Source organism: Mastigoproctus giganteus, chromosome 9 (genome assembly GCF_048544385.1).
Source record: "Mastigoproctus giganteus isolate SK-2022 chromosome 9, ASM4854438v1, whole genome shotgun sequence".
Lineage (NCBI taxonomy): Eukaryota > Metazoa > Arthropoda > Arachnida > Uropygi > Thelyphonidae > Mastigoproctus > Mastigoproctus giganteus.
Genome location: NC_143583.1, coordinates 201830389 through 201845420, shown reverse-complemented (window position 1 = coordinate 201845420; position 15032 = coordinate 201830389). Strand labels below are relative to the sequence as shown.

Here is a 15032-nt window from a genome sequence, read left to right as displayed (position 1 = left end):
GCAATAATGCAATCTGTAAAAGAGCGTTATAGTGATCTGTAACAGTGTTATAGTCAGATACAGGTTATAATATAAGAACAGCGTTATGGCGAATCAGCGTAAAGCGTACCACGTTATAACGGGGGCCTGCTGTACAATGGAATTTTGCATGCATCTCAGAAGTTTATCATAACAGGAATTTACTTAGTAATAGTCTTATCATGAGAAAAACTGAAAAATTATATTTAAAAAATCATTACATTACTTACGTGGTATGGAGTACTGCATTTCTGAGGAAATATTGTGATTAGATACCTCCTGGGTATGGTGTACTGAAAGTATGTCTTCACATGACTTGTTCGATGTCTGAAATTTTGAAACACCAAAGATTTTACAGTTTGAATAATGATATTTTATTCTGTATTAAATTAATCAAATTCCACTAAGCGACTTACATCTATATCATATAGGGGAAAAAAACTGAAATTTATGAAAGAAAGAATAAAATCCTTTCAATGAAATTAATTGCTCATGTTGCAAGGCAATTGCAAAGAATTCCCTCGGTTTGCAATATAAACTTTTTTTTTTATTTGCAACATAAACTGCAGTTCTCCTAAGAGGAGTGCAAATCATTGTACTTCTCTTAAGGAAAAGTGCATTTATCTGATGTAACTGCCTCACAACATGAACTCATGCCTTTAACCTGTACAAGACAACAGCTTTTCTTTCTTTATTTTTTTTTTTCCTTCACATAAATGAATCCCTTTTCAAGCAACAAAAGTAGTCTGTCAACATTGCCTCTTTCCATTCGATTTAATATCTTGGTGAAACCTTAACCTTTTGCCCTGCTCTTTGCTGTTTACAAAGTTAGGGGGCCCCTGCTGCCACTTGACAATCAACACTATACACATTATCTTCACTCACTGCACAAAAGGGTTCTGTGGAAGTGTTCAAGGTTGCCATACAGAAAATGAACTTTCACAATCATTTTGCAACCTAGTTTTTTAAAACCAGTAAACATGTGTACTATTGACATGGCAAATGATGCAAGAAAACAAGCTTATACAGCATCAAACAAAAAAATATATATCACCCATCATCTCTTCTAACAGTTTGCCTATCTAACAGTTTGCCTACCAGATGGAAGTTTGTTCTAACCACCCACTGGTTGAAGGCACATATCCACACATCTGCAACCATTCTTCCTCAATTTCAATTTAGGTCCCCTCATGTATAGCCTGCAGAGGAGGCAGGATGCCATCAGCATCTTCTCAAAGTTCTCTGATTTATAATTGCCTAAAGAGTATTTACATTCTGGAATGCTAACCAAGCCTCCACCTCTTTTTAAGAAAAACAAAGTGTGAAATCTCACAGCAGCTGTGATTTGAGATCCATTAAAAACAGTAGCATAGAGTACCATCATTTATCTTGGGAAGTTTTGAAATGACTGAAACAGCCTTCCTCCTTATTTATTGCCTTAAACTGTTTCAATAATCCCAATTTTGTACATAGCAGTGGTTCCGCAACAAGTGGAACATCAAATGCAGGATCGTTCGTGGGATAATTCCTGTTCATGGGATAATTCTTGTTGGCATTTGTGGGGTCTTTCTTGGGTCATTTCCCGTCCATGTAGTATTTGCATCAATATTGTTTATAGGGTCATTTCTCATTGATTTGACTTTAGATCCACTTCAGGGTTTTGTGCCTTGATCATCAGAAGCCAATGGGTTCAGGCGTCTTCTATGGGACAATGTCCGAGTTTTGTTAATTTCCTTATTGTGTCAGTGGTTGGTTGGTTGCAGTTCGCTGCGATAAGAGCCCTCCATCTTGTGAACAGGGCCAGGGCATAGTTGGAGAAAGCCTGATATTCCTCCCTGGTGTCCAAGATGTGGTGCTGGCCGTATGATAGATACCATATTTTGGTGATGAAAGCACTGCGGAGGTCGTCATAGAGCTGGCAATCATGCATAAGCTGCTGCCAGCTCTCCAGCACGCATGCCCCAGCAAGGACTTGCAAGGTATGCGTGCTCACTGTGCTGCAAGCTCAAGTAATGGTCAGAAGGATTGCATGGTGAATCAAGTCAATGATTTGTTTATTTTCAACAGTTGTGGCTTTGTGATACCATGTGCCAGATGCATACATGACTACTGGGGTGAAGATGGCTTTATAGAAAAGATGTAGAATTTGTTGGTGATCATATAAGGTATAAGGTATATTCGTGTCAGACGGCGCCTGGGATTTCTCCCATCTCCGCGTATGTTCGCTGTATCGAGGACAGTACACTGTCAAGCCAGAGACTTGAAAGTGTGTGGGCCATGTCTGTGCAGTGTGATCTGTTGTGCCCATTGTTTGTCCGGCTTATTGGCCGCCAGGCCCCTGGTGGGGCCCGACGTTGCCCATACCTTGCCACGTGGAGGCTAACCGGGTGTCCAGAATCATGACGAGTTGCTCCGGCAGGTCCTGCCACCTAGTTCCCTGGGATTTCAGTGGCTAGGACCTAAAAAAAAAAAAAAAAAAATAAATAAATAAAAAAATAATAATAAAAGTAAAAAATAAAATAAAATAGTAGTAAAAAAAAAAATATATATATATATATATATATATATACACACGCGTTCGACGTTAATTCTTAAGGAGATTGCTGTTAGGAAATAGCTGGTTGGGGTTGAACGCTAGAAAGATGTGTTAAAAGGCCTAATAGGTCGGGTAGAATTTTGTTGTTATTAAATTTAGACGTGTGGGCTATACGTTAGATGAAAGATAAAAGTGGGAAGGAGGGGAGGCTGAAGACTGGGGGGGTAGAAGTAGAAGTAAGGAGTCGATAGAGGAGATGACCCCTGCTAGACAGTATGGCATGCCCATGCCACACCAGAGGGGAGTTTGGATGGCGGGTGGGGGAGACGAAGAAGAGTTATCTCCCCCTGCCATGGATAAGGTATACAGTAAGAGTGGGGGAAGAGACTGAAGACTGGGGGGAAAGGCAGAAGCATGGGGACGATAGAGAAAGCGACCTCAAGTGGTCAGTGAGGCAGGCGCATGCCTCACCAGGTGAAGAGATGGGTTGGTAGGGGAGGGAGGAAACAGAGCATGTCTCCTCTCCCTCCTGCCGGGGATAGGGAATTTAAGATGAATAGGGTAAGGGTACCCCATTCAGCTCGCCATATAGTATTTGGCAGCGGAGCTGCTAGTGGTTCTAGTCCATTTCCAGGAGCGATCGGACCGAAGCATGATCGTTCTTGGGGTGGTTCCCATCCGTTCTGCAGTCTTTACTGTCAAAAGGTCCGGGTTTGCTTGTCGGCGTTTGTGGAGTCTTTCTTGTGACATTTCTCAACCATGTGGTGTTTGCGTCAATGTTGTTTATAGAGTCATTTCTCATTTATTCAACTTTAGGTCCACTTCAGGGTTTAGTGCCTTGATAATCGGAGGCCATTGGGTTCAGGCATCTTCCGCGGGATGATTTCCTTCGAGGTTTGTTCATTTCCTTATTGTGTCAGTGGTTGATTGCGGTTCGCTGCAATAAGAGCTCTCCGTCTTGTGAACAGGGCCAGTGCATAGCTGGAGAAAGCCTGATATTCTTCCCTGGTATCCAAGATGTGGTGCTCCTGGCCGTATGGTAGATACTGTATTTTGGTGATGAATGCACTGCGGAGGTCGTCATACAGCTGGCAATCATGCATGAGGTGCTGCCAGCTCTCCAGCCCCCCGCAGGTGCAGGTGGGATCTTCTTGTATTCCGAGTAGGGATAGCTTTGCATTCAGAGCTCCATGTCCTGTCAGTAGGTATGTGACTTGTAGGCCCAGGGAAAACCAGGGTGGGAAGTTCGGAAAACCCCGGCCAATGTTGGGCAGAAACTTTCTGGTGATTTCACCTTTTTGCGAGGTGGCCCATCTATCCTGCCACACCTGCAGCAGGTGAGCCATGCAGCTTTTTCTTTTCCATAGTCTTGCTATTGATGATGTCGGTGGTGAATCCTAAACATGTCTGTGGGATACCCTTGTCCAGGTGGTGCATGAGGCCCCATCGAATGATCTCTAAGTCCAGTGGAAGGACACCAGCAAGGACTTGCAGGGCATGCGTGCTCACTGTGCTGCAAGCTCGAGTAATGGTCAGAAGGATTGATTGGTGAATCGAGTCAATGATTCGTTTATTGACAACAGTTGTGGCTTTTTGATACCATGCGCCAAATGCATACGTGACAATTGGGGTGAAGATGGTTTTATAGAAAAGACGTAGCACCCGTCTGTCTAGGCCACAGTTTCTGCGAGTGACTCTGGCAACCAATGCAGTGTATCGTCTGACTTTTGTACGCAAATATTTCAGGTGGTCCTGAAATGATAGATTCGGATCTAGAATCATGCCTAAGTACTTTAGCTGCTTTGAGAATTTAATTGTTTTCTGGTCGATCTTGATTTGTGGAGGCCGCCTGAGGTTGAGGCACCCCTTGAGCAGGATGGAGTTTGTCTTTGCAGGGGATATTCTAAGTTGATTTTTCTTTGCCCATTCCTGAAGGGTGGACAGAGCCCGGTTTGCCAGTGTCTCCAGTTGCGTCCTTGAGTCCGCTGTCACTATCAGTAAGAGGTCATCAGCAAAGGCCTGCGATTTTACCTCGTCAAGGTCTATAGCTAGGAAGGAGTCCGAACCCTGTGGATAGCCGCGAAATGTATTCTTGGAGAGGGTCCCATAGGGAGCAACAATCCTGATGGATCTGTTTGTGAGGTAGCTCTTGATAACCCTGTAGAGGTTGCCTGGGATCCCAGCAAACCGAAGCCTTGCCAAGATGCTTGGCCACCAAAGTGCATCGAAGGCCCCAGCAAAGTCCACGGCAATCACGAGGAAATACTTCTTGGTGCATCTTGTTACTTGTTCTTGGAGGTGTATTAAGGCATCCACGGCTGAGCGACCCCGCCTGAAGCCAAATTGGTTGGGTGAGGCCAGGCCAGCCCTGTCATAATATTGCTCTATTCGTCTATAGAGAAGGCGTTCAAGTAGTTTACTTGCAACTGTGAGAAGTACGATCGGTCTGTATGATTCTGTGAGGTGTGGTGGTTTGGTCGGATTTTTCAGGATTAGTTTGACGTTTGCTTTCTTCCACGAAGTCGGGAAGGTGCCACAGTGAAGACAGAGGTTGAGCAACAGGTTCGGGGAACACTCTGATCATAGTGTGCATAGTGTGCATAGTGTCAGGGTCGGGCGCCACCTGTGGTTTCCCACATCTGCGCCATATGTACACTGTGAAGAAATACAGAACACTGTAAATGCCAGAAAAAGTGTAGTGTGTTGAATGTGTAGTTTTGTGTTGGGTTCTGTTGTGTGTCCTGGCATTTGGCCACAGGGCCCCTGGTCGAACCCAACGTTGCCCGCACACACCACTAGGAGGTAGCCAGGCTGCTCATAGTTCTCTGGCTAGTCTCCGTCAGGGTCGCCTCAGCTTCCTGAGCGGAGACCAAGTAAAAAAATAATAATAATAAATAAATAAATAAAAATAAATAAAATAAAAATATAAATTTAAAAAAATAATAAAATAAAATAAAAATATAAATTAAAAAAAATAATAAAATAAAATAAAAAAATAAATAAATAAAAAAAAATAAAAAATAAAATAAAAAAATAAATAATAATAAAAAATAATAATAATAAAATTAATTAATTAATTTTTAAAAAAAACAGCGATTAGATATCAATGGTATCAGAAAGAGTGGATTTCAATCTACTGGCGATGACTTTGGAAATAATTTTGCAATCTGTATTCATTAAGGATATTGGGCGCCAGTTTTGGGAGTTTGTGCAATCTCCTGTCTTGGAGATCAGTTGAGGGACAGAGGTGTTGACCGAATCTGGTAGGCAGTGGGATTGTGCTTTTTTCAAGCACAATCGTAAGAGTAGCACTCTGAGTTGATTCCAGAAGGTTTGGAAGAATTCAGAAGTCAGTCCATCCAGACCTAGAGATTTGTTTTTGGGAAGTGCTTTGTACACTGTTGTAAGTTCTCGTAGGGTGGTTAGTTTCTCTATACTGTGTTGGACCATTGGGGGATTTTTTTGAGTCCTGAAAGGATTTCCTCAGTTGCCTTTGTAGAGGTTTTTTAGGAACTGTATATTTCTTGATAAAATCTAGTTACTTCAGAGAAGATTTCCTCCGAGTCTTCAGTAATGTTTCCAACTTGCAGCTGAATGGCAGTGATAGTGGTTGCTTTGTGACGTCTGCGTTTTAATGAGAAAAAGTATTTGGTTGGAGCGTCAGAAAGAGTTCTGTGGGTGGTGTCTTGATCTCAGTAGGGTGCTATTTGCAGAGTGTTCTAGGTGAGTTTAAATGGCCCGCATTGTTGACTGATGGGCCTGACTATCGGTGGGAGATGCTTGTCTTTGGTCAAGTTGATAGAGGTTAGTACGCTTTTGTTGGCTCTTCTGATCGCTGTAGATTTGTGAGAATGATTTCAGTTGGCTTTTAAATCTAGGCCACCACGTGTTTATGGGCTCCAATCTGTCTTTGTCTTTGGGCAAGATTAGATATCAGGTCTTGTAGCTTAGAGATATATTCCTTGTCTTGAAGAAGACTATTGTTAAACATCCAATAAGTGCCTCCACTTTTGAAGTAATTGGGTAAGAAGGAGAGTTGCAAATTTACAAAGGAGTGATCTGAGATGTAAGATGGGAAATGTGTGATGCTACATCCCAAAACACACCATCCAGGGGGATGATGTGTTTTGGGATGTAGCATCTGTCAAGTCGAGCTTAGTAAAGAAATCTTCCAAATGCTGTATTTGCTGATCTACAGGTGTAGAACTTTTCTTCCTGGTGCCGGTGTCTAAATGCATCAATCAGTACACTGTTGTTTACCAACAACCTGCAGGCCAGGTTGTTAACCAACAACCTGGCCTGCAGGTTGTTGATTAACATTGTGCGGTGCTCGGTGCATCGCACTCTGTCCATTTCTGGGTCGAGTGCATACAAACGGTAGCAAGAAATGAAGAATTGCAGATTCAAGGAAGTTTTGGGAACGAGAGTGGCCTTGTGCAGGTGACGTATTTACGGCTCCAGAAAATAGAGAAGTTTTTTTTCTGTTTTATTAACTTAAATTGGCATATTAACTTATTTTCTAGAGTAGCTTTATATTCCTAGTTACGATACTTAGTTTAAATTTTAACTTAGATAGAGATTTTGTAGGTTATTACGTAGTATCGGTAAGGGCATCCAATCCATGTGTTTTACAAGTTTTGCAGCTCCAGCGAACAGGAGGTTTTTTAGCTATATTTGACTAATTGTTATATTAAATTATTTTCTATAAGTAGCTTATGGATGTAATCAAGATCCTTGGTTTAATCTGAATTGAGACAGTGAGATTTTGGAAGTTAATTAATACTTAAAAGTGTCCACAGATTTACTGTTCGTAACTTGCCGCTATTATTATACGATACAACATTATATACCGAACTAGATAGTGTTAGCTTAGTACAGGATAGTATATAATATTATCAATTAATCAGCAAAATTTATTAATCTTGTTAAACTTTTGTCAATTAAATTGTACTTTTTAACTAAATACATATAACGACTAAGATTTTACAAACGTAACATAATTAATTAATACATAACTTGATATGGAAGTTATATAACGGAACTCGAAACAGAAAAAAAAACTATATATATATAGATATATAGTGTTATAACTACGTTGGGATACAAGTTTAGGGTTATAATAATTTGTACTGAAATTGAAACGAAATCATGACTCAATAGCAGCCAACCAAAAGGCTCAAGCTAAATGGAGTGCTGTGGCTCAGAGAGAACTGAGGGGAGCAGTTGCCCTCTGAATCACAGCCTTTTAAAATGCACTGCTTGCTTGATGTTTGTGGACAATCAGGTACGGGACATGATATTGCCATGGGGGATGTCTTTGTGTGTGCACAATGTAAGGAGTGTAAGGAAATCGGGCAACAACTCAGCATTGTTATGGGCCTATATGAGAGCTTGAAGGACAGGGTGGATGACCTCCAAGATCTAAATTGAGGGGCCCATCAACCTCTCAGCTGTCCACATCAAAGCCAGAGCTTGCACTTGATCAACACGCAAAATAGCGGCAAACTCCAAGGCAAAATACGCTGGTCCCAAAGGAATTAGTAGTTGTTGGTGACTCTACTGTTGGCAAAACGGGTAACATGATATGTAAAAAGGATAGGTGGAACAGGACCAGGGTATGTCTGGCAGAGGGAACTGGTGATGACATTGTAGAGCGGATATAATCTTTTAAGGGCACAAAAGGTGATATTGCTGTACACATTGGCACTAATAATATTAAGAGTAGGAGACCGGTGGAATTACTTAACAAGTACAGGTCGCTGTTGAAAAAAACGCTGTGAATTAGGGTTCAATTTGAAAGTGTCTGCAATTCTGCCCAGACACAATAGGAGGGAGTATATGATGAGAGCCTTGTTGATCAATTCGGCCCTGGAGAGATTGTGCAAGGCTCAAGGGGTAGAATTTTTTTCAGGCTAGTCTGTACTTGTTAACAGGAGAGACTCCTTCTACACAGATGGGATACACTTAAATAGAAAGGGTGCAAGAATATTTGCTGATGCTATCGAGGCAGTATTAGGTGGGTTGGGAAACTGCTAGCTTTGGAGGGGATACAAGGACTAATAGATTAACAGTAGCCACTGGCAGTGGTGAAAGTGATTCTTGCACTGCTTCTACTGGAATGAGAAGAAGCCTAAAAAAAAGTTGCAGGTTATTTCAGAGACTGCTGGGAGTCACTGCGGTACAAGTAAACACATGGATTGTGTTAGAGTAGCTTAAATAGGAACAGGTGCATATATACTTACGTATACACCAATGCTAGGAGTTTGGTAAATAAATTTGATGAATTTGAGTTATTGCTCAAAACATCAAAGGCAGATATTGTTAGGATATCAGACATGTGGTGTCACACATGTCACACAGAAACACATAAAATCCAAAGAAGTGAAAGCCAGTCGACATTCCTGGACAGTGCAGTGTCGAATCAGTTTGGTGTGATATAAGCATTGGGAGATCAAAATTGAGAGTAGGAGCGTGTTATAAGCCTAATGATAAGTATAATAACTCTGATAAGTATAATAAGAAACTATACAGGGAAATAAAGTGGGCCAATAAATCAGAGAATCTTATAATGGGGGATTTTAATTTCCCAGATATTGACTGGAATTTGTGGGTTGGTCACTCACACAATAGCAAGGCTTTTGTGGATTTATTGGATGATTTTCTACATCAGCATGTTCGTGAGGCTAGAGAGAGTAATACCTTTGATCTGATTATTAGTAGTGATTCTTCATGCATTAAGAATCAGCAGATAAAGGAATCACTAGGTGACAGGGATCACAGTGAGCTGAAGTGGGATTTATTCAAAGTGGTAACTACCATCAGGAGTAAAGGGAAGGGTTTTTGCTTTTGTAAAGGTGACTACGGTGGTCTGAGACAGTATTTAAATTCTATACAGTGGGACCAACTGATGGTGTTACCAACAGCAAATTCAAAATAGGAAGCATTCAAAGAATTTATCTTGGAAGCTACTAGGCTTTACATACCAACTAAGAAATATTGTTCTAGGTTTAGGCCTAAATGGATGTCAGATTAACTAATGAGACATATGGCAGAGAAGAAAAATGCATGGGATACATATAAATTAATGGTGACATGGAAGCCAATGATAGATATAAGCTGGTCTGTAACCAAGTCACAAAGGAGATTAGGCAGGCAAGAGGAGATTACGAGAAATCCTTTGGCAAAGGAATCAAGAAAAACAGTGAAGAGTTCTTTACCTATGTAAACTCTAGAAGGAAAGGGATGAATCAGATTGGTCCACTGGATATTGATGATCCTGCTCAGGTGGCTAACAAACTAAATGAGTATTTTGCATCTACATTCACACGAGGAGTTATTCAGGGAGATGAATGCCAGATGTGACTTAAACTCTGGCAGTGAGCTAGATGATTTTGTAATAACTGAGAAGACAGTGGAGGAGAAATTGCTGAAGATAAACATAAAAAAGGCTACCCAGGTGGATGCCTTTTTATGTTTAGCAAACCCTTAGCCATAATTATGAGAGTTTCTTTGGGCTCAGGGTAGGTACTCGGGGGAGGTACAAACAATTAAAACCTGTTAGTTTAACTTCTGTTTCGGGAAAATTAATGGAGGCACTGGTTAAAGAAGCACTGCAGGATTTGTTTGTTATTTGGTTTTTAGGAGCATTAGCAACTAACGCCATATTGCTCCGGGGATATGCAGAGAGGTCATTCTCTGACCTTTCGCATCCTCCGTATTTGGTGTCACAGGCTCGAACTCCGGTCTAATCTAGAAGTAACAGTGTGCTACGCACTGCTGCTCCTGCCCACCTGGTTACAGAGGGATCATCTAGACAAGACTTCAGTTACAGCTCGGACACAGCATGGTTTTGTTAAGGGAAAGTCTTGCCTGGCCAATTTGATTGGATACTATGTGTGGTCACAAAGGAACTGTAATGAGCAAAAACTTTGATATCATATATTTGGATCTTAGAAAGGCTTTTGATACTGTTGCACATTGAAGACTGCTGAACAAATTGGAGCAGTGTGGCATTGGAGGCAAATTGCTGCTATGGATAAAGGGATGGTTGCGTGGGAGAAAACAGAGAACGGTAATCAATGGACACTGCTCATCTTGGACGAATGTTATTAGTTGAGTCCCTCAGGGTTCAGAGTGTTGGGTCCTTTGTTGTTTTCTGTATTTATAAATGATATTCATGATGGTATATCAAGCTTAATGTCACAGTTTTCAGAAAATACGAAGGTTGGCAGGGTGGTTAGGGATACTAATGACAGTACGTTGTTGCAACAGGATCTAGAAAAGTTGAGCAAATGGGCTGAGAGGTGGCCAGTGAAGTTTAACATTGACAAATGTAATGTTCTACATATGGGAAGTAGTAATCCCAGATTGGCGTATCAACTGTGTTGTACTACACGGACAGTAGAAGAGAACGAAAAGGACGTGGGGGTAATTGTGCAGGCAGATATGAAGTTTTCTGAGCAGTGCAGCCGGTCTGCAAGAGTAACTCCTAGTGTCTTGTCAATGATATACAGGAATTTTTCTAGCAGGGATAAGGAGGTGATTATCCTCTTGTATAAGGCAATGGTCAGGCCACACCTTGAGTACTGTATACAGGTCTGGAGGCCTCGTTTTAAGAATGATGTAGAGCTGTTGGAACGAGTACAGAGAAGGGCAACAAGATTAGTGAACGGAACAAAGGGTTGCTCTTACGGAGAAAGGTTTAAGTTTTGCAAATTACAGTGTTTGGAGACTAGGCGCCTGCGAGGTGATCTGATTGAGGTGATAAAGCCTTGAATGGTTTGCGCATGCTCAATGCTGATGGGATTCTTCCTCTTGCTCAGAATAATCAACTGAGAGGGCAGAAATTCAAATTGAGGAACGACAGATGTAGGATAGATGTGCGGAAGTTTGCCTTTAGCCAGAGGGTAGTTGGTTGGTGGAACAGACTTCCATCGTTTGTTGTGGAAGTTGATAGCCTAAATAAATTTAAGGGTGAGCTGGACAGATATTTGGATCGAATGGAGGTGAGCGGGGGGAGTTTTTTTTTTTTGGCTGATGCTGCATAAGCTTGCTTTCTTGCATCATATGCCTCTACTAATGCTAAAGAGTGTAGTTTAAATCAGCAAAAAGATTGATATGTTCCTGATCTATTGTAAAGAGATGGCTCTGCATGAAGTTGGTTATTTGAATAGCAAGTGTATCCTGCTGTGGCATGTAGATATTAAAAATATGCAGGGTTTCCTTCTGGCATGTATCCAGGAGGGCGTAAATTGTGAAGCCAGCGATCTCTGCTATCACATTGAGCTTGCAGGCAGACATGATGAAGGCTGATACTCAGTCCTGCTTCATGATGTTGTGTTGGAGAATTATGGAATACATATGGCCAATCTGCCCATTTCAAAGATGGCCTTGTGTCTTGTAAGAAGAGTAGGTTAGCATGATGTCATCAGACCTGGTAAAGGGACAGCTTATTGTAAAATGCAGAGGCGCTTCCTCTTGCATGTTATCATTTAATGCAAGAGGAAGCGCCTCTGCATTTTACAATAAGCTGTCCCTTTACCAGGTCTGATGACATTCATCTACAGGAATAAAGGTAAGGGATTTGCAAGTTTTGGGGTGGTTAGCATCCTGATGGATGGTATTCCTGTTTAAGCCTGTTAATCAAGTAGTACAGATGCTTGGATCTATTCACGTCTGCCCTGTCCTTTTTTCTTTTTAGTTTAGAATGCAGGTCCTTAAGTTGTGAGATAAGCTGTGGTATGTTAGTGGTGAACTTCAGAGCTGTCACCAACTTCTTTGGGGAGCCGAGTACTTCCCGTAGAAGGGAACATAGTTTTTCAACAGTTAGAGAGCCTTTAGTGTAGGGAAAATCGCTTTCCCCCCTCCTCGTCCTTCGAAGCATCTGAATCACGGGAATCACCGTTGTTCTCTTCTTCGGCCCCAAGAAATTCAAGTTCATCTTCATTTGAATTGTGGGTGGTTTCTACTTGCTTATTTATTTCCATATTTGATGGCATGATGGGCTTATTTGGGATCTGACCGTTTGGCTTCTGTGTATTGTTCTGTATTTATTTTCATCCTTCCTGTTGTTTTGGTTAGTGGTTGGCTCTTTTCCTACCAGCAATATGTTTTCTTCTTGTGTTTTTTAACTTTGGATGTGGACTGCCTTGGTGGTTGATTCCGAGAAAACCCTCTTGTTTCGGTTGGTGTGTCTTCTGAAAGGGGTCCATCCTGGTCTTCTGTGACCTCTGAATTTTCTTTTTCCGACGTGCTTGGTGTGGAAAGCATCTCAGGCTGTTTGACAGTTTCTTCTGTATCCACATCAGGAAAAACTGCCTGAAAAAACAGGCAGTTTTTCCTGATGTGGCCCTCTTCGTGGCAGAAGAAACATTGAGAGGAAATGGAGGTATAGAGGGTGTAAGTGATTCCATTTAAATTGGCATTGATAAGTCTTGGGATGTTTGCTGCATTGTTGTTGGCAAAGTGCATAAGTGCTTGCACTGCGAAAGCTTTTTATATGCGAAAATTCTGGTTTCGTAGTTGCTGCAGAGAGTGTGCGTATTTTTCCAGTAACAGATCCGTATTTGGATAAAATTTCTCTGAGAGATTGATATGGAATTTCAGGTGGGACATTTGATTCTGTAACTTTCGTTGGTGCTAAGGCAATTGGTGCTGCTTCCAGGTGATGAAGACCAATGTCTATTCCCTTTTGCAGGACAGTTTACCCCACGAGGTGTGGCTGAAATATACCTGCATGGTTCCCACTACATGAGAGGCATGAGTAATATTTTTTGGTTGTACTTTCTCAACGATTGCTGTTAGGTACTGCTCTAAAGGGATAATTTCTTTGCTAGCAAAGATTACTATTCCATTTTCCGGGAAGTAATAGTAGTTGCTTCATTTGTTGTAGCACTGTTTGACCATGTACATGCTATTGTGGGTTGTGAGAGCGGGGTTTTCACTGGTGGCGAGTATAATCCATTAGACACAGCATTAGCATAAGTATTAACAGTTACTGACCTTTTTGGACCTTGAGGTATTCTCCTGTTGTCGCAGGGTGTGGCTTCTGGTGTCAGGGTCAGTGCTGATAGTAGCAGTAGGTTCTGGTGCTGTGGTTGTTTGACTTTCGCTGGCCATAGCTGGGGGTAATTGTTGTAGTGGGTAGGGAGAGGTGGAATAAAGGTGTTACTGGAACAGCCAGCCTTCCATGGCTAAAAGTTGAAATTTAAAATCTAACCTAACTAAAACTCTGCTAAATCTATACAACAAAAATTATTACTAATCGAAAGCTCTCCAAAAGAGGCATCGAAAGATATGAGATATAAGTTTTGATTGGGATTCTTGCAGAAAAACGGCGTAAAAGGGGTGAAAGACAGCAGCTTAAAAATACATGTCTGACACTGAGGGCACACAGAGCATTATTTTATTTAATTTTTTTAATTTAAACATGAACAGTAGATACATTTTCAGCAAAATCAATTTACATTCTATGTACAAAAGTTAAAAAAATAAATAAAGAAAGAAAATTTTAGAGAGAAAATAAAAAGCACATTTTAACTTCAAGAATTAAGTAGCCAGTTTCTTGTCATTGGATCAGTCTCATGTTAAATGTCACACGTTGAAGGTGATGGACACTTTAGTGATGGTGAAGAGGTGACCGCCACTGTTACGTTCATTGTTAAGATAATCAAGAGTTTCTGGTCTTTTATGGTGGTATTTGAGCAGAAGTCTGCTGTGCAACTTCCTCCTAGGCTCCACTTGAGATGTTGCACTGATGTGTCGACAGGGGCCACTTCGTCCCTGCTCTTGCATTCTTCAAGCGAAAGTTGTAAATGGATGTAATACAATTACAACTTTCAACTTGAAAAATGCAACCAAAAGTTGTAGATGGCCTTGGCAGAAATGAATAAGAAGTTGCAAGTGGTGTGTGCTGTCTGCTCAGAGTGGAGCTAGTACCAATAGTCCTCCTGAGAGTGGGCATGGTTGCAGGCAAGCTTTGCTGTATCCAATGCGTATTTGATCAGTTCCTGGTTCACGAGGCACTCCAGGTACGTGTGTTCCAGGTACCTGGAGTGGCACAGAAGAGGCAGTAGTTTGAGGCACGTAACCCAAAGATTTGTAGCTTGACTGGGGTAGGAAGGATATTGTGCCACAGCCTCCACTGGATGTCTGCATCCGATTTGGAATATTTAGTCCTGTATGGAAGGTTCCACTGAAAGTTTGATGGTGGCTTGTGATGTGTGGAGAAGGATGCAGGTAGAGCTTGGCAAATGGAGATGATGGAAAAATCGTGGCTGTATGGCATGACATGACATGACATGACATGATTAGCTAATAGACTCTTTTGGAGGGTGCAAGAGACAGGGGTACCTTGTCTTCTGGAGATGTGATCATGAATGTTGGTTGTTGTTGTTGTTATTATTTGGATTTTAGGAGCATTAGCAACTAAGGCCATATTGTTCCGAGGATATGCGGTGGTCATTCCCTGACCTTTCCA

General features: G+C 41.5%; 1 protein-coding gene across 1 annotated transcript in view; it reads right to left on the bottom strand.

The window, feature by feature from the left end:
* The window catches only part of LOC150081033 (uncharacterized), a 278288-nt gene extending 264616 nt beyond the window's left edge, over positions 1 to 13672 (bottom strand). Inside the window, exons 1-2 of the mRNA XM_090380894.1 lie at positions 13556 to 13672; positions 249 to 345 (exon numbers count right to left, since the gene is read on the bottom strand). Of these exons, the coding sequence (XP_090237020.1) occupies positions 249 to 345; positions 13556 to 13672 (214 nt within the window). The remainder of the gene's footprint in view (positions 1 to 248; positions 346 to 13555) is intronic.
* Between the last annotated feature and the right edge of the window lie 1360 nt (positions 13673 to 15032).